Source organism: Uloborus diversus, chromosome 3 (genome assembly GCF_026930045.1).
Source record: "Uloborus diversus isolate 005 chromosome 3, Udiv.v.3.1, whole genome shotgun sequence".
Lineage (NCBI taxonomy): Eukaryota > Metazoa > Arthropoda > Arachnida > Araneae > Uloboridae > Uloborus > Uloborus diversus.
This window is the reverse complement of record NC_072733.1, coordinates 55,024,609-55,051,070: the sequence shown is the minus strand read 5'-3', so window position 1 is coordinate 55,051,070 and position 26,462 is coordinate 55,024,609. Positions and strand designations below refer to the sequence as shown.

The window sequence follows — 26,462 nt, the reverse complement described above, 5'->3', positions numbered from 1 at the left end:
ATAAAATATTCAAGACCATTTGATTTTACGATAGATATTTTAAAATTTACTCAAACAAAAACCTGGGGAAAAAATGTGTATGTTAAAGCAAAATTGATTTTTATTTTAGTCTATTCATTTAATTTTAACTTTTATTTAATTATTAGTAGCTTATACATTTAGCAATTTTTGCAACTTCCATTTCTGAAACGTACTGCATTTTAAGAAAATTTGTAAAATTCCCTAGTTTTTTCCTTTTTTTTCGCGGGGGGGGGGGGGGGAGATTTTGAATTCCTTGTATTTTCTGGTTTTTCTATGGTATGGCAACCCTGCGTGACATGATTAGTGTAAATAAGTACAAAAGCTTGATGGATATTTAAGTTTTACGGGTGTGACCCACTTTCCCCAACGAACAAAATCTAAGAAGACATAATATAGTAAACTTTATTCTTCATTCTGTTTTTAATAACGTAGTTGACTCTCTTTTGCCCTAAATGATAAATAGCTGAAAAAAACTACCAATGAAAACAATTATTTATTTTTTATTATGTTATTTTTCCATTATATTGATTAAACTTTTTGGAAAACCAGAACTAGTTAGTGTTCCAAATATTTACTGGCGAGTTAGAAAACATAAAGCATAGTAGTGACAGAAATGTACATAATGTGATTTTGTAGAAATGGCAGTCTCTGGAACCTTGAAGTGAGAATCTTTACTTATCCTTATCAAAAGCTAAAATTGAAGGAAACTGACATCCTGAGTTTCCAGTCAAAAGAGTCATTGGGATTCTACCTTATTCCCGAAATATAGCAGCCAACTAATTGTTTTTTCGTTTATCTTGATGGTTGTGTAAAGTCATCCCTGGTTATTTGATAAAATTCTTGATAATTTAACTTTATCACTATCTTTTTGCACTGAGGAATTCTTTTCTCAACTTCTCTGATAAAGAAAAATTGTGACAACATAAAATAGGTCAGTTAGAATGAGTCAAAAAGCACAAGCAGAGGAAATGGCAGTTAATGAAACCCAATTTCTCTGCTATGTGCCATTCAGTGGGTACAAAAATATAAGCTTCTTGGGAAAGTGGAGTGAAAAAAAACATACATTATGAAATCAAATTTATTAATATATGAATACATTTTAACAGAATAGAATACAGTAACGGCTTTGCAACTTGTTCAATCAGAAAAAAGGTTTTTTAGTAGTAACTGCAACAAAACTATCTTTTTTTTCCTACAATTGTTAGTAAACAAGTTCCTATACTAATTCATCCTTTACACTTCCAGTTAGTTCTAATTTGGTTACAGTACTTTTACTACTGTTGCATTTTTTCTCTTGCTAAAGCCTTTGGTAAATAAATTACCTTTCGTAGCTTTCTGCCATTTGCACCTATCATCATTATTGCATTTTTTAAAATATGTTTATCTACTTTAGAGAGTTTATACTTTCTACTTGGGGCTAATTTCTTCAATATTAGTGAAATTAATATTGCTTGGAGAGAATTATAACATAAAAAGATTTATAAACTAGTTCACACAATGATTGAAAATATTTTTTTCATCATACAACAAATAGATAAGTGTGAGGCATATAACTATATGATGTTTGCTGCAATATATTTAAAATGTGTTTCTGGAATTTCTAGAAATTTTTCTAGGTCAATCTTTATCTATCCAAAAATTGAAATTCAAGAAATTGATGCCAGTTATAGTAGCTTCAAGTTAAAAGGGTTTCTGATAATTGACATTCTACCCTACTTCAAAACAGCTCAATAATCTAAACAACGCTAACTTTCTTACTAATATAAACTCACCAACTTATAAAGCATTAATTGTAATTAAAAGAAATACATAGGATTAACGTAATTTAAAACATAGAGTATGAGTATTTAAAACACAGTATTATATTAATAGGAGTGACTTAACAGCATGCAGTAAAGTGAAATATAAACTGTTATAACAATAAATAAGATGATTTAGGACATGAAGACAGCTGTTTTTTGATCCAGACCAAGAGCGGAACACGTCCAGGGGTACTGCAACAATACTTTGAATGTAAGGCACCAAGAGAAAATGTGTCGACGAGGATGCACTGAAAAATACAAGCAGAGGAATTAGTAGCTAAAATGAAACCAAATCTCTCCACTATGTGTCATTCAGTTTTGAGCAGTCACAAAATTTCAGGAACCTGGAGGGTAAAAAAGAAAGCATTCATTTTTCAGTTAAAATATATAATAAATATAAATCAATAACATATAGTTGATCTTAATTTGTTCAACCACATAGGCGGATTTAGGACTGAGTTCCTGGAGGGGCAGGATTTTTTTTTTTTTTTTTTTGAGCGACATTTTTATAACCCCCACCCCCATGTTTTTGTCTGTTGTCTGTGATGCATGGCCATGCTTTACTTTTTTGTGTGTTGTTTTCATTAATGTGTGTTTAATGCTGCCCTTTTTATTTGACCTTAAGAGGGGGGGGGGCTAGTATTAAGAGAGTGACACAGGGCTCCCTTTTAAGTGGGAAATTGAATATCTCGATTTTAGGGGTCCCGGGGTTTCTCCCCCTGGAGGAAATTTTGTAAAATGGACATAAAATTCTGCATTTTGAAACCTTATTAAGGTTAATGGGACAGACATAGAAATTGATAACTAGATTATACAGTTGTACAGTATTGTTCAAACTTTCTAAGAAACAGCCATTTTAAATTTGAAAGAAAAAATAAACTATAGATTTCTCATTACAACAACCTTTTTTTAATGATAAGTAGTGCAGAAAAGGAATAGCGGTAGTGTATAATTTTTTTTCGGGCTAAACAGATTAACAATATGCAATAGAAGTAAGATAAAAGCAATCAATACAAAAGAATTTCCAAAATACTGCATTTGAGATTGAATATATAGCAAGATATGAAACGTGAGTCACAAAAATTTATTTCGAATAATATGTTACAAATGTGAGAACCATGATTTTTATTTTTAATGCAGGATGTGGCAAGGAGCTGAATTTGACAAATTTTGGCATTCCTCTCCCTCTACCATTTGTTAGAAATTTTAAAATTTAAGGTTTGTAGCCATACGTTTCCAAATATTCAAACACTTGAAAATGAAATTTGTTTTTTCAACCAACTTCCATTTTTTAAGGAACGAATCATGCAATTTTTTAGGGGGGGGGGGAATTAGGGACCCACTTCAAAGCATTGGCTCTAAGCAAAAGCTTGTTTATCTTATAGGCAAATTCAGCCCTGTTTGTAATTCACTCTTACCTACAGATTTTTGCTTGATTTTTTTGTAATTTTTACAAAAATTCGTCAGTTTTTACGATTAAAGGATTTTTACGATTTTACCAATCTTTGTTGGGTTTTTATAGATTTTTATAAAATTTTTCCAAAACTTTTGATGACACAATTATTTAGATTTCAATAATGACAAGGACTGACTCACTTAGACTTAGATGATTATGACTTACCTTACTTTTTAAACAGTATTTATAAAGTAAGTAAAATTGTACTCTCCCTCTAAGTAAAAAGATTCAATTAATCAGAATACTCAGATAACTGAAATTTATTCAGTTTGGGATAGAATTAAATTTCTCTCTCTCTCTCTCTCTCAAAAAAAAAACTCTTTTTTAGAATCTCTCAAAAAGTCAATTAATCTACTAAGAACATAAATATTATGCACAAATATATTTTAAATGTGGACGCAAATCATAACGAGTAGATCGTTCTGTTAGCGCGAATGGGGGGGGGGAGTTTTCCTCCCTTCGTTTTAGGTTCTAATTTGTTAAAATAATCGTCAATTATTATAAGTGTTGCAGCTTTAAGGACAGCTTGTGTAGCCTACATTTTCATACACTTGCCCAAATGGTTTTCAGTCCAAATTACTGAATTTAGACACATTTTCAACACCCCAGGACAGCTGCGCTATTTGTATTTAATGTTCGTTTTTTTTTCTTTTTATTTCTTTTCTTTTCTCCCATCAGAAAAGTACATTCGCTATTCTCTTTATTTTCATTGAAAAATTCAAAAAAGAAAAAAAATAATGATTTTTTTGTTTTAAGATTTTGGAAGATGTGTTGTTACTATATAAAGTCCTCTCAAAACTGGGAGGTATTGCTCCTATGCCCCCCTCCCACTGTAAACCCACCCATGCTCTTCTGAACTATTCAAAAAAGAAAAAAAAATGATTTTATTTTTATTTTTGGAAGATGTGTTGTTACTACATAAAGTTCTCCCAAAACTGGGGGGGGGGGGGGCATTGCCCCCCTCTGCCCCCCATAAATCCGCCCATGTTCAACCAGAATATTTTTTTTTTGTAGTTTTTGCATTAAAATAGTTTTTTATCTGCTAATATCAGAAAACAAATGTTTTCTAAAATTTAATATTGATTCGAAAGATCTGTAGTTTGAAAAATACACAAAGAGAAATTAGAATGGAAACAATATCAACAAAACAAAGGTGTTATGCAATTCAGTAAATAATATAATTATTATTCAGTAAAACCTTGGATTCCTGAACAAAAAATTTACTTCACCTATAATTGAAAGCAACACAGCACCATAAACTAGCATAGAAGGATACAATTTTGAAGCAATGCATTACATTTTGTAATCAAGGGTCCATTGTACATGGTTTAGGGCCCTGAAGACCACTGTTCCTTGATCCAGACCGAGAGCCGCGCACCCCTGGGATAGAGAATAGAAGAATGTAAGGCACCAACAGAATATACGTCGACGACGAAGCACTGAAAAACACAAGCAGAGGAAATGGTAGCTAAAATGAAACCAAGTCTCTCCACTACGTGTCATTCAGTTTTGAGCGGACACAAATTTCAGGAACCTGGAGGGTAGAAAAAAAGCATTCATTTTTAAGTTAAAATATATGATAAATATAAATCAATAACATATAGTTGATCTTAATTTGTTCAACCAGAATATTTTTTTTTTGTAGTTTTTGCATTAAAATAGTTTTTTATCTGCTAATATCAGAAAACAAACCCTTTCTAAAATTTAATATTGATTCGAAAGATCTGTAGTTTGAAAAATACACAAAGAAAAATTAGAATGGAAACAATATCAACAAAACAAAGGTGTTATGCAATTCAGTAAATAATATAATTATTATTCAGTAAAACATTGGATTCCTGAACAAAAAATTTACTTCACCTATAAATGAAAGCAACACAGCACCATAAACTAGCATAGAAGGATACAATTTTGAAGCAATGCATTACATTTTGTAATCAAGGGTCCATTGTACATGGTTTAGGGCCCTGAAGACCACTGTTCCTTGATCCAGACCGAGAGCCGCGCACCCCTGGGGTAGAGAATAGAAGAATGTATGGCACCAACAGAATATACGTCGACGAGGAAGCACTGAAAAACACAAGCAGAGGAAATGGTAGCTAAAATGAAACCAAGTCTCTCCACTACGTGTCATTCAGTTTTGAGCGGACACAAATTTCAGGAACCTGGAGGGTAGAAAAAAGCATTCATTTTTAAGTTAAAATACATGATAAATACAAATCAATAACATATAGTTGATCTTAATTTTTACAAACAGAACTTTTTCGTAGCTTTTTCAATAAAATATTTTTTTACCTGCTAATATATATGTCAGAAAACAAACCCTTAAACAAAATCATTCTCTTCACTTCCAGTTGTTTTATTTATTTCATTATACCAGTTGAATTATGTTGCATTACTTTGATTTCAGTTATTCTTTTGCTTGAGAAAATTTCAGTAATTTGCACCTAACTCATGCTTTTGCAAATTTTTAATCTGATACTCTTCCTAGACCTAGAAACACTTCTTTGAGCCACTTTTTTCTATTCTAAAATTTAAACTTGATTCGAAAGATCTGTAGTTGCAACACAAACTAGCAAAGAATCATACAATTTTGATGCAATACACTACATTTTATAATCAAGGGTCCACTGTATATGGTTTAGGGCCCTTTGAGACCTGCTACATGTTGCTGTGCTTGAGTCCCAAGTGGAGCTGATATTTTGTTTGACTCGGGTTGCACTTTCTGAAGAAGAAAGGCACCCTTTACGAGGAGAAACCACTCGGTTCCCCTCATGTGCCAGTCCATCAGCAACTTCATTTCCATAAACATTTACATGTGACGGTATCCACCGAAAAGTAATATTAGGACGTCTGTAAAAGTAATGTCTGTCTACCTGTTACTATCAGAAAGATTTTCATAACATACAGCACTAGCCAAATGTATATAAAAACAGCACATTTAAGATCCGTTACAAAATGACATCACTATTCACAGAATACAGCAAATTTCTCATTAAAGAAAGTTGAAGAATTTACCAAATACAGCAAGAGAAACAAATTGAAAAGAAAAGAGTATTAACAGAACAAATGTATTTTCCAATAAAATAAATACACATGTATTCAGGAAGAATTGCTTTTTATAATCAATGACATTTTAGTAAATTAAGGTAGCACAAGTAAAGATTATGTATTAAAACAAGGATAAAATAATTACTAATGTACACACAATTGTTCATACTACATAATTCACATTCCAAAATTATTCCCAGAAATATTCCAATTAAAAAATTTGTTTAATTAAGCTGCAATGTCTATAAAGTAACACACATGTAGGTTACAGGATTTTAAATTTCTCCTTATTAAAACACATAATTAAACAATAATATTATCGAGACAATTCATACGGATTGACTTCCTTTAAAATGCAGATACTACTAAATATTTCACTTTTTACACATATTAATTTCGTTTGAGATGTTAATAAGAGCAATTAAAATGACTTACATCGAATAACTTTAAATTCTGGTTCATTCTTGAATTGCAAATATCAATTTCTTACTTCAGTCGTTACATCGGAATGACGGGTCATAATCAAGAAAAAACACACACTTGGTTTCGTAATTTGTTCAATCAGGTTTTTTGTATCTCTCACTATGAGATAACACAAACCCTTTAAAATAAAAACAATCCATTCTCTTCTCTTGAAATTGTTTTATTTGATGATACCAGTTGTACTTGTATTGCAGAACTTTGACTTCAGTTGATTCTTCTGCTAAGGCAGTTTTCAGCAATATGTACCTAACTACTGTTTCTGCAAATTTTCAATCTGATCCTCTTACTAGAGTGAAAATCAACTCTTGGAGCTACTTGTCTCTATACTTGAAAGACCTGCAGTTTATAAAATATACCAATAGAAATTAGAACGAAAAGAATAGCAGCATAACAAAGGTTTTAGGGAATTCAATAAACAATATAAATATCATTCAGTGAAACCTGATTATCTTAACATACAACATTTTCCAAAAATAAATAAAAGCAACACAGAAATATAAACTAGAAACACAGAGCATATAATTTTGAAGCAATACATTACATGACAATCCAAGGTCCAAGTGCCACAGTTTAGGGCACCGAAGAATGCTGTTTTTTGATCCAGACCAGGAGCCGAGCACCCCCAGAGGTATTGCAGCGATATACGAAGGGATGGTAACAAGAGAAAATACCTCGATCCATGGACGAGAAAACACTGAAAAAAACAAGCAGAGGAAATGGCAACTAAAATGAAACCAAATCAAAAATAAATAAAAGCAACACAGAAATATAAACTAGAAACACAGAGCATATAATTTTGAAGCAATACATTACATGACAATCCAAGGTCCAAGTGCCACAGTTTAGGGCACCGAAGAATGCTGTTTTTTGATCCAGACCAGGAGCCGAGAGAGGACAGCACGAAATGGTAACAAGAGAAAATACCTACTTGAAAAAAACAAGCATGGCAACTAAAATGAATCCCCCTGCTGTGTTTCCTGGAGAGGAGAGAGAAAAAAAGCATTCAATATAAATCAAAATTTATAATCAAGAAAAAACACACACTTGGTTTCGTAATTTGTTCAATCAGGTTTTTTGTATCACTCACTATGAGATAACACAAACCCTTTAAAATAAAAACAATCCATTCTCTTCTCTTGAAATTGTTTTATTTGATGATACCAGTTGTACAGTAAAATCCCTCTAATACGGACACTATCGGGACAATTTTTTTTTGTCCACAGTAGAGAGGTGTCCGCAGAACAGGGGTTTAATAATGTTATTTGCATTGGAACTGGGGAATTAAAAATTGTCCGCATAAGAGGGGTGACCGTTAGGAGGGGTTTCACTGTACTTGTGTTGCAGAACTTTGATTTCAGTTGATTCTTCTGCTAAGGCAGTTTTCAGCAATATGTACCTAACTACTGTTTCTGCAAATTTTCAATCTGATCCTCTTACTAGAGTGAAAATCAACTCTTGGAGCTACTTGTCTCTATACTTGAAAGACCTGCAGTTTATAAAATATACCAATAGAAATTAGAACGAAAAGAATAGCAGCATAACAAAGGTTTTAGGGAATTCAATAAACAATATAAATATCATTCAGTGAAACCTGATTATCTTAACATACAACATTTTCCAAAAATAAATAAAAGCAACACAGAAATATAAACTAGAAACACAGAGCATATAATTTTGAAGCAATACATTACATGACAATCCAAGGTCCAAGTGCCACAGTTTAGGGCACCGAAGAATGCTGTTTTTTGATCCAGACCAGGAGCCGAGCACCCCCAGAGGTATTGCAGCGATATACGAAGGGATGGTAACAAGAGAAAATACCTCGATCCATGGACGAGAAAACACTGAAAAAAACAAGCAGAGGAAATGGCAACTAAAATGAAACCAAATCCCCCTGCTGTGTTTCATTCAGTTTGGAGAGGACACAAAAAACATACTTCAGGAACCTGGAGAGGAAAAAAAGCATTCAATATAAATCAAAATTTATAATCAAGAAAAAACACACACTTGGTTTCGTAATTTGTTCAATCAGGTTTTTTGTATCACTCACTATGAGATAACACAAACCCTTTAAAATAAAAACAATCCATTCTCTTCTCTTGAAATTGTTTTATTTGATGATACCAGTTGTACAGTAAAATCCCTCTAATACGGACACTATCGGGACAATTTTTTTTTGTCCACAGTAGAGAGGTGTCCGCAGAACAGGGGTTTAATAATGTTATTTGCATTGGAACTGGGGAATTAAAAATTGTCCGCATAAGAGGGGTGACCGTTAGGAGGGGTTTCACTGTACTTGTGTTGCAGAACTTTGATTTCAGTTGATTCTTCTGCTAAGGCAGTTTTCAGCAATATGTACCTAACTACTGTTTCTGCAAATTTTCAATCTGATCCTCTTACTAGAGTGAAAATCAACTCTTGGAGCTACTTGTCTCTATACTTGAAAGACCTGCAGTTTATAAAATATACCAATAGAAATTAGAACGAAAAGAATAGCAGCATAACAAAGGTTTTAGGGAATTCAATAAACAATATAAATATCATTCAGTGAAACCTGATTATCTTAACATACAACATTTTCCAAAAATAAATAAAAGCAACACAGAAATATAAACTAGAAACACAGAGCATATAATTTTGAAGCAATACATTACATGACAATCCAAGGTCCAAGTGCCACAGTTTAGGGCACCGAAGAATGCTGTTTTTTGATCCAGACCAGGAGCCGAGCACCCCCAGAGGTATTGCAGCGATATACGAAGGGATGGTAACAAGAGAAAATACCTCGATCCATGGACGAGAAAACACTGAAAAAAACAAGCAGAGGAAATGGCAACTAAAATGAAACCAAATCCCCCTGCTGTGTTTCATTCAGTTTGGAGAGGACACAAAAAACATACTTCAGGAACCTGGAGAGGAAAAAAAGCATTCAATATAAATCAAAATTTATAATCAAGAAAAAACACACACTTGGTTTCGTAATTTGTTCAATCAGGTTTTTTGTATCACTCACTATGAGATAACACAAACCCTTTAAAATAAAAACAATCCATTCTCTTCTCTTGAAATTGTTTTATTTGATGATACCAGTTGTACAGTAAAATCCCTCTAATACGGACACTATCGGGACAATTTTTTTTTGTCCACAGTAGAGAGGTGTCCGCAGAACAGGGGTTTAATAATGTTATTTGCATTGGAACTGGGGAATTAAAAATTGTCCGCATAAGAGGGGTGACCGTTAGGAGGGGTTTCACTGTACTTGTGTTGCAGAACTTTGATTTCAGTTGATTCTTCTGCTAAGGCAGTTTTCAGCAATATGTACCTAACTACTGTTTCTGCAAATTTTCAATCTGATCCTCTTACTAGAGTGAAAATCAACTCTTGGAGCTACTTGTCTCTATACTTGAAAGACCTGCAGTTTATAAAATATACCAATAGAAATTAGAACGAAAAGAATAGCAGCATAACAAAGGTTTTAGGGAATTCAATAAACAATATAAATATCATTCAGTGAAACCTGATTATCTTAACATACAACATTTTCCAAAAATAAATAAAAGCAACACAGAAATATAAACTAGAAACACAGAGCATATAATTTTGAAGCAATACATTACATGACAATCCAAGGTCCAAGTGCCACAGTTTAGGGCACCGAAGAATGCTGTTTTTTGATCCAGACCAGGAGCCGAGCACCCCCAGAGGTATTGCAGCGATATACGAAGGGATGGTAACAAGAGAAAATACCTCGATCCATGGACGAGAAAACACTGAAAAAAACAAGCAGAGGAAATGGCAACTAAAATGAAACCAAATCCCCCTGCTGTGTTTCATTCAGTTTGGAGAGGACACAAAAAACATACTTCAGGAACCTGGAGAGGAAAAAAAGCATTCAATATAAATCAAAATTTATAATCAAGAAAAAACACACACTTGGTTTCGTAATTTGTTCAATCAGGTTTTTTGTATCACTCACTATGAGATAACACAAACCCTTTAAAATAAAAACAATCCATTCTCTTCTCTTGAAATTGTTTTATTTGATGATACCAGTTGTACAGTAAAATCCCTCTAATACGGACACTATCGGGACAATTTTTTTTTGTCCACAGTAGAGAGGTGTCCGCAGAACAGGGGTTTAATAATGTTATTTGCATTGGAACTGGGGAATTAAAAATTGTCCGCATAAGAGGGGTGACCGTTAGGAGGGGTTTCACTGTACTTGTGTTGCAGAACTTTGATTTCAGTTGATTCTTCTGCTAAGGCAGTTTTCAGCAATATGTACCTAACTACTGTTTCTGCAAATTTTCAATCTGATCCTCTTACTAGAGTGAAAATCAACTCTTGGAGCTACTTGTCTCTATACTTGAAAGACCTGCAGTTTATAAAATATACCAATAGAAATTAGAACGAAAAGAATAGCAGCATAACAAAGGTTTTAGGGAATTCAATAAACAATATAAATATCATTCAGTGAAACCTGATTATCTTAACATACAACATTTTCCAAAAATAAATAAAAGCAACACAGAAATATAAACTAGAAACACAGAGCATATAATTTTGAAGCAATACATTACATGACAATCCAAGGTCCAAGTGCCACAGTTTAGGGCACCGAAGAATGCTGTTTTTTGATCCAGACCAGGAGCCGAGCACCCCCAGAGGTATTGCAGCGATATACGAAGGGATGGTAACAAGAGAAAATACCTCGATCCATGGACGAGAAAACACTGAAAAAAACAAGCAGAGGAAATGGCAACTAAAATGAAACCAAATCCCCCTGCTGTGTTTCATTCAGTTTGGAGAGGACACAAAAAACATACTTCAGGAACCTGGAGAGGAAAAAAAGCATTCAATATAAATCAAAATTTATAATCAAGAAAAAACACACACTTGGTTTCGTAATTTGTTCAATCAGGTTTTTTGTATCTCTCACTATGAGATAACACAAACCCTTTAAAATAAAAACAATCCATTCTCTTCTCTTGAAATTGTTTTATTTGATGATACCAGTTGTACAGTAAAATCCCTCTAATACGGACACTATCGGGACAATTTTTTTTGTCCACAGTAGAGAGGTGTCCGCAGAACAGGGGTTTAATAATGTTATTTGCATTGGAACTGGGGAATTAAAAATTGTCCGCATAAGAGGGGTGACCGTTAGGAGGGGTTTCACTGTACTTGTGTTGCAGAACTTTGATTTCAGTTGATTCTTCTGCTAAGGCAGTTTTCAGCAATATGTACCTAACTACTGTTTCTGCAAATTTTCAATCTGATCCTCTTACTAGAGTGAAAATCAACTCTTGGAGCTACTTGTCTCTATACTTGAAAGACCTGCAGTTTATAAAATATACCAATAGAAATTAGAACGAAAAGAATAGCAGCATAACAAAGGTTTTAGGGAATTCAATAAACAATATAAATATCATTCAGTGAAACCTGATTATCTTAACATACAACATTTTCCAAAAATAAATAAAAGCAACACAGAAATATAAACTAGAAACACAGAGCATATAATTTTGAAGCAATACATTACATGACAATCCAAGGTCCAAGTGCCACAGTTTAGGGCACCGAAGAATGCTGTTTTTTGATCCAGACCAGGAGCCGAGCACCCCCAGAGGTATTGCAGCGATATACGAAGGGATGGTAACAAGAGAAAATACCTCGATCCATGGACGAGAAAACACTGAAAAAAACAAGCAGAGGAAATGGCAACTAAAATGAAACCAAATCCCCCTGCTGTGTTTCATTCAGTTTGGAGAGGACACAAAAAACGTATTTCAGGAACATGGAGAGGAAAAAAAGCATTCACTATTAAGTCAAAATTTATAATTAAGAAAAAAAAACACACATGGTTTCTTAATTTGTTCAATCAGGTTTTTTGTATCTCTCACTATCAGAAAACAAACCTTGTTTCATTTATTTCACTATACCAGTTGCATTTATGTTGCAGAACTTTGATTTCAGTTTTCATTATTCTTTCGCTTAAGAAATTGAATAGAAAAGAGCATTAACAGAGCAACAGTACATTTCAATACAATAAATACACGTAATTTCAGCAAAGACTTGCTTTTTATAATCAATGACATTTTAGTAAATTAATATAGCATAAGTACAGGATTATGCATTAAAACTAAGATAAACTAATTACTAATGTACTACACATAATTGTTCAATGTTCATACTACATAATTCACATTTCAAAATTATTTCCCACAGAAATATTCCAATTAAGAAAATTTATCATTAAGCTGTAATGTCTATAAAGTAGCACACACAGAGGCTACAGGATCTTAAATTTCTCTTCATTGAAACACATAATTAAACAATAATTGAGAAAATTCATATAAATTGGCTTCTTTTTAAATGCAGATACTAAATAGTTCACTTTTTCTATACATATTAAATTTGTTTGAGATGTTAATGCAAGTAATTAAAATAACTTACTTCGAATTACTTTACATTTTGATTCTTTCTTGAATTGCCAATAGCAATTTCTTACTTCTGTCGTTCGGGCAGGAACGGTACCTGGAAATAAAGAATATTTTAACAAAACAAATTCCAGAAATTGATTCCTCACCTAAATCAAGTCAGCAAAGAGAGCAATGAAGTTTTTTTTTCTGATATCATAAAAGGCATAATAAAAGATAAGTAATTAATGCATTAAAACAAAAGAAGGTACCTTGCCGCTACCCACATTGCACGTTGGACAAAACAAAGGTGTTTTGCAATTCAGTAAATAATATAATTATTCAGTAAAAATTTGGATTCATGAACAAAAAACATACTTCACCTATAAATAAAAGCAACATAAACTAGCATAGAAACATAATTTTGAAGCAATGCATTGCATTATATAATCAAGGGTTCACAGTACATATTTTAGGGCCCTTTGAGACCTGCCATATGTTGCTGTGCTTGACTGTGTGCGCTTCGTAGTAAGGCTAGTATGATTTGATCTTCCCAGCTGATTGCCATAAGTAAAGCAAAAACAGGGTGGGTTGCTTTTTACCCATGTGCAGGAGCCAGTCTCTAAGCGGAGCTGATATTTTGCTTGACTCTGGTTGCAATTTCTGAGGAAGAAAGGCACCCTTTACAAGGAGAAACCCCTCGGCTCCCCTCATGTGCCAGTCCGTTAGCAACTTCATTTCCATAAACATTTACATGTGACTAACCACTGAAAAGTTTTTTTAGGACGTCTGTAAAAGTAACGTCTGTCTACCTGTTACTATCAGAAAACAAATCCCCCCCCCTTTCTAAAATTTATCCTATTCACTTCCGGTTGTTTTATTTATTTCACTTTTCCAGTTGCTTTACCCTCTGTATTACATTATTCTTTTGCTAAAGCAATTTTCTGAGACTTGATTTTCATAACAAACAGCACTAGCCAAATGTACATAAAAGAGCACATCCAAGGTACAAGATTAGTTACAAAATGACATCACTATTCACAGAATGCAGCAAATTTTTCATTAAAGAAGGTTGAATAATTTATAAAACACAGCAAGAGAAACAAATTGAATAGAAAATATTATTAACAGAACAAAGGTATTTTTCAATAAAATATATACACATATGTTCAGGAAGACTTGCTTTTTATAACCAACGACATTTTAGTAAATTAAGGTAGCACAAGTAAAGGATTATGATTAAAACAAGGATAAAATAATTAATAACGTACACACAATTGTTCATACTACATAATTCACATTCCAAAATTATTCCCCCCCCCAAATATTCCAATTAAAAAAATTTGTTTAATTAGCTACAATGTCTATAAAGTAACACACACGCCTAGGTTACAGGATTTTAAATTTCTCCTTATTAAAACACATAATTAAAACAATAATATCGAGACAATTCATATAGATTGGCTGCCATTAAAATGCAGATACTACTAAATCTTACAATTTTTCTACACATATTAATTTCGTTTGAGATGCTAATGAGAGGAATTAAAATGACTTACTTCGTATCACTTTAAATTTTGATTCTTTCTTTTGAATTGCAATTCTTACTTCACAGTATTCGTTACATCGGGATGAGGGTAACCTGGAAATAAAGAATATTTTAACAATACAAATTTCAGAAATTGATTTCTCACCCAAATCAAGTCAGCAAAGAAAGTGTTGAAGTTTTTTATTCTGAAATCAAAAAAGGCATAATTAAAGATAAGCAATTAATGCGTTAAAATAAAAGAACATACCTGACCATTACCCACGTTGCACATTGGACGCTGGACGATCCCATTCTTGCGCGGCAAATAGGGGGTATAGGAATAAGATGACATCACCGGCCGGCAGCATAAGAAATGTTTATATTTTTCGAGTCCGGGCAGCCGGCAGCGGAGTCACTTCGATGGGGGCCACTTTTGGGAAGGGGTTTTTTCTTTGGTGGTTTGGCAACAGAAAAAAAAAAAGCACAAAGTGGATAGAGCCGATCGGTAGAGTGTCGGATTCGGAGCCGGAGGGCCTCGGGTTCGAACCTCGATGGTCGAAGACCCACCGTCGTCATTAAAGGGGACTGGGCGACGTTAAATATGCTCGTGGTCTCAATGTCCTCCAAGTGAAACGATACCTCTGGGGGTGCTAATTTCAGGTAGCTATTAGCTCCTGGATTAGTTCAAAATTCTCATTAACTGTTGGATCCGGTGATGGTGCTGCCATCTATCGGTATATAAAAAATAATGGAGGCAAGGCACTTAGTATGCAGCCCTCGACATAAATACAGTTGTAGTCAGTTGTGACTCTTGAATAGAATAGAATAGAATAGAAAGTGGATAGAGGCTGAAAAGAGAAGAAAGGCCATGAGACCATGTGGGGAGTGAGATAAAAATTCCAAGGTTGGTAATGGAAGTGTCCTACCAAGAAAAATATGGAAGAGGCTAGCATATACAAGGAATAAGAAGGTTGAATAAGAACCAGAAAGGCCCCCTTGAAATAGAATTATCCTGATGCAGTCTGATTACAGTGTGGAATGTGGAGCTAGGGTGGCCATTGTGTGGAAAGTCACACAGGAAAACCTGCCAAGTTGCCTCCTTACCCAAGCAGAACCCTCCTCATAAGGTATGTCATTTGCAAATCATAACCTTAAGAACAACATGAACTGCCTAAATGACTGAACTGCCATAGTTGTGAATCATAATTTATGTACCCCCTTGTAAAATTTGTGTAGGGTTGAGACCTCTTTGTCCCCTTTTTTATTGAAATCAATGTATGCTGGAAAATAAATGTTTGATGGATTCCCTCACCTTGCTGAACCTGTTTTTAAATAGTGGAAACACAACGCAAAGTTTTTTTTTTAATTTGTAATATATATGCTTGAATTAGAACATACATACACATATACACACATTCTTTGTTTTATTTGTATAGATTAATTTATTTACTTTAAAGCGAATAAACCAAACCCAGTGAACAACAGCCCATGAGGGCCCAGGACTAAATGTGCCATCTCAGTTTTCCTGACTTTCTGACTAAGGGCTGTGGGATGCAAGAACACCTATTCCTATTCAGAGTCACAACTGACTACAACTGTATTTTATGTCGAGGACTGCATACTAAGTGCCTTGCCTCCATTATTTTATATACTGATAGATGGCAGCACCATCACTGGATCGAACAGTTAATGAGAATTTAGAACTAGTCCAGGAGCTAATAGCTACCTAGTACTAGTACCCCCAGAGGTATCGTTTCACTTGGAGGACATTGAGACCACGATCATATTTAACGTCGCCCAGTCCCCTTTAATGACGACGGTGGGTCTTCGACCATCGAGGTTCGAACCCAGGACCCTCCGGCCCCGAATCCGACACTCTACCGATCGGGCTACCACGGCCCGGATGCAAGAACACAGGGGCAGATTTAGTCTATTCAAGGGGGTGGCGGTTGAAAACCGTGAAAGCCATCCCCCCGACCCGTCATGTAGGGGGCCAAGGAGTCAAATGCCCTCCCTCTTACCCTATCTTTTAAATATCAATCGCCTCTAACGAATTTTCACCCCCTTGTAGTGTCAAATCGCCCCTTTGGGGGTGATCCCACCAGGGTTGGAAACAACTGTTCTAAACCATAGCAATGTCTTATCATACCAGTATAGTGTAGTCCTGGAAGGAAAAGGTTGAAAAACACAAATAGAAATATAAAAATTATCAAAATTCGAAAAAAGGGGAAAAGGCGAACTAAGGTTAAAGTGGGTAAATCTGTCCATCCTCGACTACACTAACTTTCTAAAATTAATTTAAAGCAAATTTGCGGAATGTACTTGATTAAAATTAGTAGCGATTGCTAGTAATTCTTTCAATTTAATATCATTGGTTTCAGAAAATGACGGTCACGGAGGGGGCGGTCGCCCCCACCGCCCCCTAGTAAATCCGCCACTGCAAGAGCAAATGTTTCAGTTAGGTGGTCAGCCTATAAGGTGGGACCCCCAGTGTTTAGTTCCCAAGCACGCTTGGTGCTCATTTTACCAACCAACTGAAGGATGAATGGCTGAGTTGACCAAGCCCAACCCGGAATCGAACCTGGACCTGTGGCGTGAAAGCGCTAAGCGTTAGAGCCACTGGGCTTCTTTAAAGTGAATAGTCAGTTGTATTTTTATCTTTGTTGAAGCTATTCAGCAAAGAAAGTTAAGTTAAGGAAAGGTTTGCAATAAGTAAAAAATAAATAAAAGGAATTTAATATTAAAAAAGTCTAAAAGTGATATTACTTTTTAAAATCAACTACTTTTACTTTTTAAAAGCCAAGTGTTGCAAGTGCACTCTCTTGAAGCAGCCCACTACCGATGCTATAGTGCCTAGAAGGAGTAGTGTGCCGATCGGCGGGGAAAAAGTGAGGTCAGATCTGAGGAAAATCCAGGTGGCGCTACACTCGAGTAGTACGTTATGCTCCTCAATCAGACTCGTTTTAAATCAGCGATTGCATGCTGATTTCGCAGTTTAAAAGCCCCGTTTTTCGGATTAAACTTATTTTTGCGCATAAGACAAATTCTGTAATAAATGCTAATTGTTACATGGGTGTTCGTTTATTTTTTGAAGCATATAAAATTACCTTATTACCTTATTATAAAACTACCTTACTTCAATGAAAATAGTAGACTATAAGGGCCCATTCATTAAATACGTAAGGGTCCCGAGGGGGAGGGGGGTTGGAAAAGCCTCTACGTACCCTTACTTGGGGGAGGGTCAAACTCATTCTTACATAATATTTTCCATGTCGATATTTCACATTAGAAATTGCGCAGTCAAGTGATTTGGCAGAGATTATGTTCCATTTGCGTCTGGAAGGTAAGAAACGTGTTAGGATAAGATGTTTTTTTATTTGTTTTACAAGGAATTTATAGTGTAAAATATAATAAAGGAGTCGCATTGCGTACGGCATGTTTTATCTGTAATTAATATTACATCAAAAAAAAAAAAAAAAAAGTCGAAAAAACATTCAGTTTAGATTCTTTTCACTAACTATTTCTTTACGCAAAAGGTTTAATTTAATAATGTGAATTTAATAACGATTCCAGTGATGTAACGATTCAAGATTTGTTATTTTATCATTTTGAAAAACAAAATGGAATCTTACATAAAAATGGGGGGAGGGGGGTGAAAATTCTTACGTACCCTTACATGGGGGAGGGGGGGTCAAAAATTGCCAAAATCATCCTTACGCAATTAATGAATGGCCCTTAAGTATTCAATAACAGCGCGTCTCTTATTTCTCTACTAATAATAAAAATGAGTCTCTCTGTCTGGATTTCTGTCTGGATTTTTGTCTGGATTTCTGTCCGGAATTCTGTCTGGATCCCTGTGATGCGCACAGCGCCTATACCGTTCGGCCGATTTTCATGAAATTTAGTACAAAGTTAGTTTGTAGCATGGGGGTGTGCACCTCGAAGCGATTTATCGAAAATTCGATTTTGTTTTTTTTTATTTTTAAATTTTAAAAACAGTTTCCGAAGTTAACTGTAAAGGTTTCGAAAGTTTTGCCTTATTCTTAATTTCCTTAACTTTTAATTTGTTTGATAAATCCATTGATTTTTTCTTCAGACGGTAAGTTACTTGATGCATGTTTTTAATTTTTCCGCAACCATACTTCTTTGTAAATTTGCTATATTTCTTTTGTTTTTCAGAGCTCTCTGTGTCAACAAATATTTACGTTTCTCTTTACAAAAATTACAACTTAATTTTTCACTCAATACAAAACCTTGACATTTACAGTGTCTTACAGATGAACCATCAGCAAAATATTCAGTTCGTTTCATTACAGGCAACACAAATTTGAATTCCTGTGATGTACCCATCCCATTGCACATGATTCTAGCATCAACGTCAATAAAAAGTTTTCTGACATCCGACACTGATTTAAGAACAGGATAATCTACTTTTACACCTTTGACTAAAATAGTAGTATTGATTTGTAAATTTTCTTCTACTTCAATAATGATCTTTTTATCGTCAATATTATTTTCCACATAATTTTCATTATATACAAAAACTACAATATTTGGAGATTTTTTAAATTTCATACAAACCCAATATTCGTTAGGCAAATTAATATGAACAATTTCATCTATAATTGATTTATACGTGGTTATTTCAGTTTCATCTGTGGAAAGATCAAGTTTTATTTTTTTCAAACAGGGAACATTTTTCTTAACTGCATAATTCCTGATGGACTTTTGTTTTGGTATTTTTTTAGTAAAGTATGTTGGCAGATTTGGGAAAATTGTCGGAATTGCCTCATCTTTCAAAAAAGGTCTTCCTCGAGGAATTAAAACTTCCTCACCATTTATAATATGCTTATAATGTGTTTCAATAAAATATTTTTCGAAATGCAGAGCACAAATTGAGCAATATTTATCAAAAACTTTATCTAACCTGGGAATTAACGAGTTCCATTTCTTTAGTTTTTCTTCATCTGCTGGAGCTTTAAAAAGCGAAACTTTTTCTTTGCATGCTTTGTATCCACTTTTGCACCCTGGTACGAAACAAGATGAAGCTTTACTTCTTCTAATATTAAACTTTGATGCCTCCATTAAAAGCCTTAAACGCTGTTTCATGAAATATTCACGAAATAAAGGTAAAAAAGAGAAACGCGGAACTAAATTGTAACAAAATCCCGCATCTACTAATGTAAACACCGCGAAATTGAACGTACACCTCGACCGCACTGCCCTCTAGCGGTTTTCATACATTTTGTCTTCAAGAATCGAAGGGGAAAAAGCGCCGATCGGCACACTATTCTTTCTAGGCACTATACCGATGCTCATGGACATGAAAGTGAACCATATTTCCCTTGATGTATTTTGTAGTTTTTCCTAAGTATTTGTAGACCTTGTTTAATTAATTTTATTTTATTGTTAAAAGTTAACGGGAGTGAGAATGCACCCGTTGCTGGCGCTCATAGCCATGCACATGAGTTTAGTAATTTTTGTGATGCATTTTGTAGTTTTATAGTTATGATTCTGATCCATCCCTATGCTTGACGGGGAAGCAATATTCCCAACAAAAACAAAATTACATACGCCAAAACTTGACGACCATCCCCATTCCCGATTTATCTGAAAAGCAAAGCAAAGAATGAAAATAGAAAATTATTTTAAAAGCCTTGCTTAAAATAATTATAAACATTTATTTGTTAACAAACACAAGGTGGCACCAGTTAAAAGGTTTAAATCATCGCGATTATCTGGTCATTTTATTTTCCAACAGGTAAAATCATGCGAAATACGCATACGACAGTCTATTACGATTTATCTTTCTTATTTGTTGCATTTATAAAGCTATTTTCATTCACAAACCCCCCCCCCCCCATGGGGCGGAGGGCGTCAAAGTTGAACCAATGCCTGTTTACATATGGATTCACATTTATTCCAAATTTCATCCCGAACGTAGCATTACTTCTTGAGATATGGCACTCACAATGAAAAAAAAAAAAAAAAAAAAACGTTTGATTGCGCCATCCCTTTTCAGCTATTGACACCAAAATAGAATCAGCTCTTATACCCTCTAAGGTCTACTTGTCGATAAATTTCTGTTTGATTCCGTTAATTATTTCTTGAGATACAGCAGTCACAATAGACGACAAAAAAAAAAAAGAAATTCTATAGCTCAACCCCCGTTTGAGCTATTGACACAAAAATTGAATCAGCACCTGTACCTGTTAAGGGCAACATATGGACCAAGTTTTGTTTGATTCCGCCAGTTACTTCTTGAGGAATAGCAGGCACGCAAAACTCAAAAAATGTCCCATTGCTCCACCCCCCTTTGGAAGAATTCACGCCAAAAAACAGTAGGCACAAGTTCACATAGGGGCACATAAGTGTACCAAATTTCGTTCGATTTCATGCGGTTGCTGTAGAGCGGCCACAAAAACTGTTCACACACATCATACGTGACACACACACACACAGACATTTTCCAAAAATGGTCGAAATGGACGCACACCTCAAAACGTTCGAATCCGTCAAAATTCGAAATTCGAAAATTTGCACTTATCCAATACTTTCTTCTATATATTAGATATAGAAGAAAGTAAAAAACGAAGAGACACAAGTTTAAAGGGTTGTGCACGGTTGTATTTTTTTATGTTAAATAAAACTATTTTTAAAATACAATAAATAAAATTTCAATTTCTTATTTAAGAAACAGTAATGGTTAAGAAACAGTAATAGTTATACAGTAATAGAAGAACAGTAATGGTTATGAAATGGTTTTTAACTGTTTGAGTCGGTGTTTACAAGTGTCTTTAATCGTATGGGTATGTTTGTAAAAGTTTTTATACATACCATTTTCCACAACGCGAAATTTCAACTTACGCAAAGGGTCTTGGAACGCATCCCTCGCGTAAGTCGGGACTCGACAAGAAAGTAATAAACGAAGAGGCACAGGTTTGAGGGCGTAGAGGAGGGAGGGTGATCAGGCCGAATAGGGGCGGACCAGCCCATGCACCGGGCGGCGGGTCAATGGCGCGCAGGGCCAGTCCGCCACTGAATGTGGTGTACGTTCTTATGTGATTGCAATTTGTACGTTGCTTAACATGAATTAATTTCTTTTTTATTTTCTTAAAACATTATTTTAGATGTATTGAAAAGTTTCAAACAAAAATTTATTAAAGTAAAATCCCCTCGCCAACCCGAAAACCAGGGAGAGCAAAGCCACACCTTTAACTTCCGAAATGGGAACATTGGGCGTCGAGCATTTTGGTCGCCGGGCACTTTGGGCGCCTGGAACATTGGGCACAATGTGCTCGGCGCCCCAATGCTCGGCACCCAATCTTCCTAGACCGAATGCGAAGGAAAAGCATTGCTCTATTTCAAATTCTCGGAAATTCTCTTCAAATCGAGTAAGGTCACTTTGTAAAATGCAGGCTAATAACGGTTTTCGATCTCTCTTTGAGAATTGGAAAGCAACCACAGAAAATCACTGCCGCCGAGAGCCTAAGGCGGGCCCTTAGTCATTTTGGTCACCGGGCCCCCTTTCGCCCCAAAATTTGCGAAACATTTACTACTCATTCTGAGGCTGGCCCTAATAGGGCCGGGTCCTTATGTCAGCCATCAGCTTACTCGGAAAATGGTCTCTCGTCGGCCCTGCAGAAAATCCCTAAAAATAATTTGTGCAGCACGAAAGGGCTGAGTGTTTCATGTTATATAGTCTTAAAATATTTAGTAAAGAGATACTTAAACTCCTATAGTACAAAACCAACTAAATCTGTGAATTTATTTACATCTCTGGAATACAGGAATGTTGCCACTCAGGCATAACTAATAACACGTAACATCCTTCCCTTTTTACAGAACTTTCAAACAGTTATTTTCCCCCTCAAAATAAAATCACAACACAATATTATACTAGAATCAAAAAATTTTTTAAAACGTCACAAAAGTTCTCTCTTCAAAATTAAAGAAATAAACTTAAAAAATCACTAAGCAGAATAAGGTAAATTAAATTCTGAGAGAGAGAAAAAAAATTAAAGAAAAGTAGCAGTTCTAGTCTTTGTATCTTGATGGCAATTTCACAACGCGTCCTGATTTTGTTTTATATTCTGTATTGTCTCTTTTTGAATCAGTACCCATTTTTTGTAGTAAAGATGGTATACAAGTTTTATTTTTTGTATTTATATTTTCTGTTGGTACACTTTCTGGTATCTGCTTGGTTGGCGTATTTGGTATTGGTGTCTCGAATTTTTTTTTTCGTGTGTGTTGTTTTGGGTATTCCTCGAATAAACCTTCTATTTCTGACATATTTTTGTCCATTATCCGTGGTGACCTCTAATCTTCTAGGTGTTAAAGTCTTTGTAACCACAGCTTTCTTCCAGGTATCATTTTTCTTTTGAGGCTGCATGTACACTATATCTCCATACTGAAATTCAGGCAGAACAGATTTCTTGTAATCAGCTTCAGACTTCCTCTGTCTTAGATCTTCTTTACGATGAGTAATTTCAGGATAGGAATTGAAAGATGGCTTAAATAAATTATTTGTAGTGGGTACTAGAGTCCTTGTCCTTTTTCCAAGAAGTAACTGTGCTGGGCTTTTTGAAATGTTTTCAATTGGAGTATTCCTATAATTCAATAGACCTAAGTAGGGATCTTCTTTTGCAAAGAGACTCCTTTTCATAATCCTCTTCACAATTTTTACGGCAGATTCAACTTGACCATTTGATTTACTATTGTATGGACTGGTCTGCTTGTGTTTAATATCCCAAGCTTCACAAAATTTGTCAAATTCAGAAGATTTCAGCTGTGAATCATTTCCAGTTACAACTATTTCTGGTATACCATATCTTGCAAAATGATGTTTGACTTTTCCTATAACAGTTGTTGATGTCGTGTCTGGTAGATAATCCACTTCTATAAATTGACTAAAATAGTCCACAGTAACTAAGTAATTTCTATCTCGTAAAACAAATAAATCAATTCCAACTTTCTGAAAAGGTCTTTCTGCTACTTCATGCCACTTTATTGCTTCTTGAGGTCTACGATCACTATATGATAAGCATGTATGGCATCCACTTATGAATTGTCTAATTTCAGATGACATACCAGGCCAAAAAATAAGCTCTCTTGCTCTACTTAAGCATGAATTAATACCTTGGTGTCCTAGATGAATTTTGTCTTTCATTTCTCTTCTCATCGCTTTTGGAATTACTATTCTTTCTCCTCTTACTACAACACCTTCTTGAATTCCAATTTCATCTCTATAGTCAAAATAATTTCGTATATTTGGAGGAACATCAATTTTGTCCTCTGGCCATCCTTTTGTAATCATTTCTTTTAAAGCGAGAATTTCTTCATCTTTATTTGATTCATCTTGTATTTTCTCTAAACAGGTTCCTTTAATTGGCAGAGTGTGAACACTGCAAACTATATCAATTTTCTTATTGTCCTGTTCTGTTGTATTCAGTGGCGCCCTAGACAAAGTATCTGACACAAGGCTTTGTGTTCCGGGCTTGTAGACTAAATCAAAATTGTAACGTTGAGCTCTAAGTAACATACTCTGCAAGCGCTTCGGTGCCTTGTGTAAGGGTTTCTTTCTAATAGCTTCTAAAGGTTTGTGGTCATTGTATACAGTTATTTTTCTTCCATATACATAATGGTGAAATTTTTCTAAACTCCATATAACAGCTAACATTTCTTTTTCAATTTGAGCATAGTTACGCTCCGCAGCATTTAGTGTTCTACTTGCATAGGCAATTGTACCCGAGTCTTGCATTAATACTGCACCAAGCCCAAATTGGCTTGCATCACATTCTACTTGAACAGGTTTTGTAAAATCAAAAATTTTCAAAGTTGGTGCTTCTGTGAGTAGACTCTTCAGCTTCATTAGGGCTGCATCTTGTTTCTCTGTCCAATTCCATGGAATATCATTCTTTAAAAGAGTATACAATGGTTCACTAATAGTAGCATAATCTTTTAGAAACTTCATCTGATAATTACACATTCCCAAGAATCGTTTCAATTCTTCTTTATTATTAGGCTTTTTAAGATCAATAATTGCTTGAATTTTCTTTACATCAGGTTTCACGCCTTCTTTGGAGATTTTGTGACCCATAAAAATAATTTCATCACATTGCAGTTCCATTTTTTCCTTATTGAGCTTCACATTCAGATGTTTGCATCTCTGTAGAAAAAGTTGTACATTTTCATCATGTTCTTTTCTGTCTTTTCCAAAAATTACTACATCATCAGCAATATTGATGAGTCCAGGAAGACCTTCAAATGACTGTTTCATCTTAATTTGGAAAATTTCCGAAGCTACATTCAAGCCAAAAGGCAAGCGCAGAAAACAATATCGTCCAAAAATAGTTTGGAATGTTGTTAGTATACTTGATGCTTCATCAAGAGAAATGTGCCAGTAGCCATTCTGCAAATCAAATTTGCTAAAAACTGTAGCACCATTTAATTCATGTAACACTTCTTCTAGACTAGGCATAATATATCTTGGTCTTTTAAGTGCTTTATTCAATTCAAGCGGATTTAAACAAATTCTCAACTTACCGTTTGGTTTTTCTACACAGACAATGTTACTAGTCCAAGAAGTTGGTTCAGTTATTTTCCGGATAATTCCTTTTTCTTCAAGTTGGTCCAGTTCCTTTTTAAGTTTATCTCGCAAAGCAATAGGCACTCTGTGTACAGGCATAGTAGAAGGTGAGATATTAGGGTCAGTCTGTAGATGAACAATACCAGGCAATTCTCCAATTCCTTCAGAAAATATATTATTATAATCAGTTATGTTTACTATGTTTACAGACTGGAATTCTTTCTCTTGGATCGTAATCAATTTCATAGCTTGAATAGCCTTCAACCCTAGAAGTGGTTGTATATGTTCCTTGTCAACAATAGTAAACTCAATATTATACCTTTTGTTATTCTTCGGATTGATTACATGTTCACGATGAACTCCAACTGGTTCTAAAGTACTACCGTTCCACATCTTTAGAACTTTATGACATGGATCTATGCCAGTAGCATAATGTTTGGGCAAAATATTTACTGTAGCTCCAGTGTCTACCTGAAAAGTTACTTCTTTTCCATTAATTAACATCAGACATTTTATGTCTTTACCTTTGTCTTCAACTTTATTCACCCATTCTTCACTCTCGTGATCTGAATCTAAATGATGAATACTTTCTTTCTTCATTTTGAATGATGATACACATTTTTTTGTAAAATGGTTCTTCTTTTTACATTTCGAACATGTTTTTCCCCAAGCTGGACAAAGTTCTTTCACAAATTTATGCTTTTTACCACAAAACTTACATGATTTTTCTTGTTTCTCGCTTTCAAAAAACTTTTTAGCTTCAAATTTTTTATTTTGCTGAATTTTGTTCACTATTTCTGGATGAAATTCTTTTCGTTTACTTTGTGCATATTCTGCAGCTCTGCAAGTATCGATGCATTTCTCTAAGGTTAATGTTCTTTCTCTCAAAAGTAGTTCTTGTAACTGGGAGTCCTTTAAACCTAAAATAATTCTATCTCGAAGTAAAGAATCAATACAGTCTTCACAATAATTGCAAGTTTTGATTAACACTCTTATGGCAGATAAAAATTCATCAAATGTTTCACCATCTCCTTGTTTTCTATTATTGAACATAAATCTTTCATATGTTTCATTAATTTCACCGACTACATATTCATCGAACTTGTCAATTATT

At 34.5% G+C, this 26,462-nt stretch overlaps 1 protein-coding gene across 1 annotated transcript; it reads right to left on the bottom strand.

Annotated features, from left to right (window-relative positions):
- Positions 1-1,955: 1,955 nt before the first annotated feature.
- On the bottom strand, positions 1,956-25,948 carry LOC129218751 (uncharacterized protein K02A2.6-like). Its single transcript, XM_054853075.1, has 4 exons — positions 23,037-25,948; positions 14,792-14,874; positions 13,270-13,350; positions 1,956-2,071 (listed from the first exon to the last, which is right to left on the bottom strand). The coding sequence occupies exons 1-4, from the start codon at positions 25,946-25,948 to the stop codon at positions 1,956-1,958; spliced, it is 3,192 nt and encodes a 1,063-aa protein (XP_054709050.1).
- Positions 25,949-26,462: the final 514 nt, after the last annotated feature.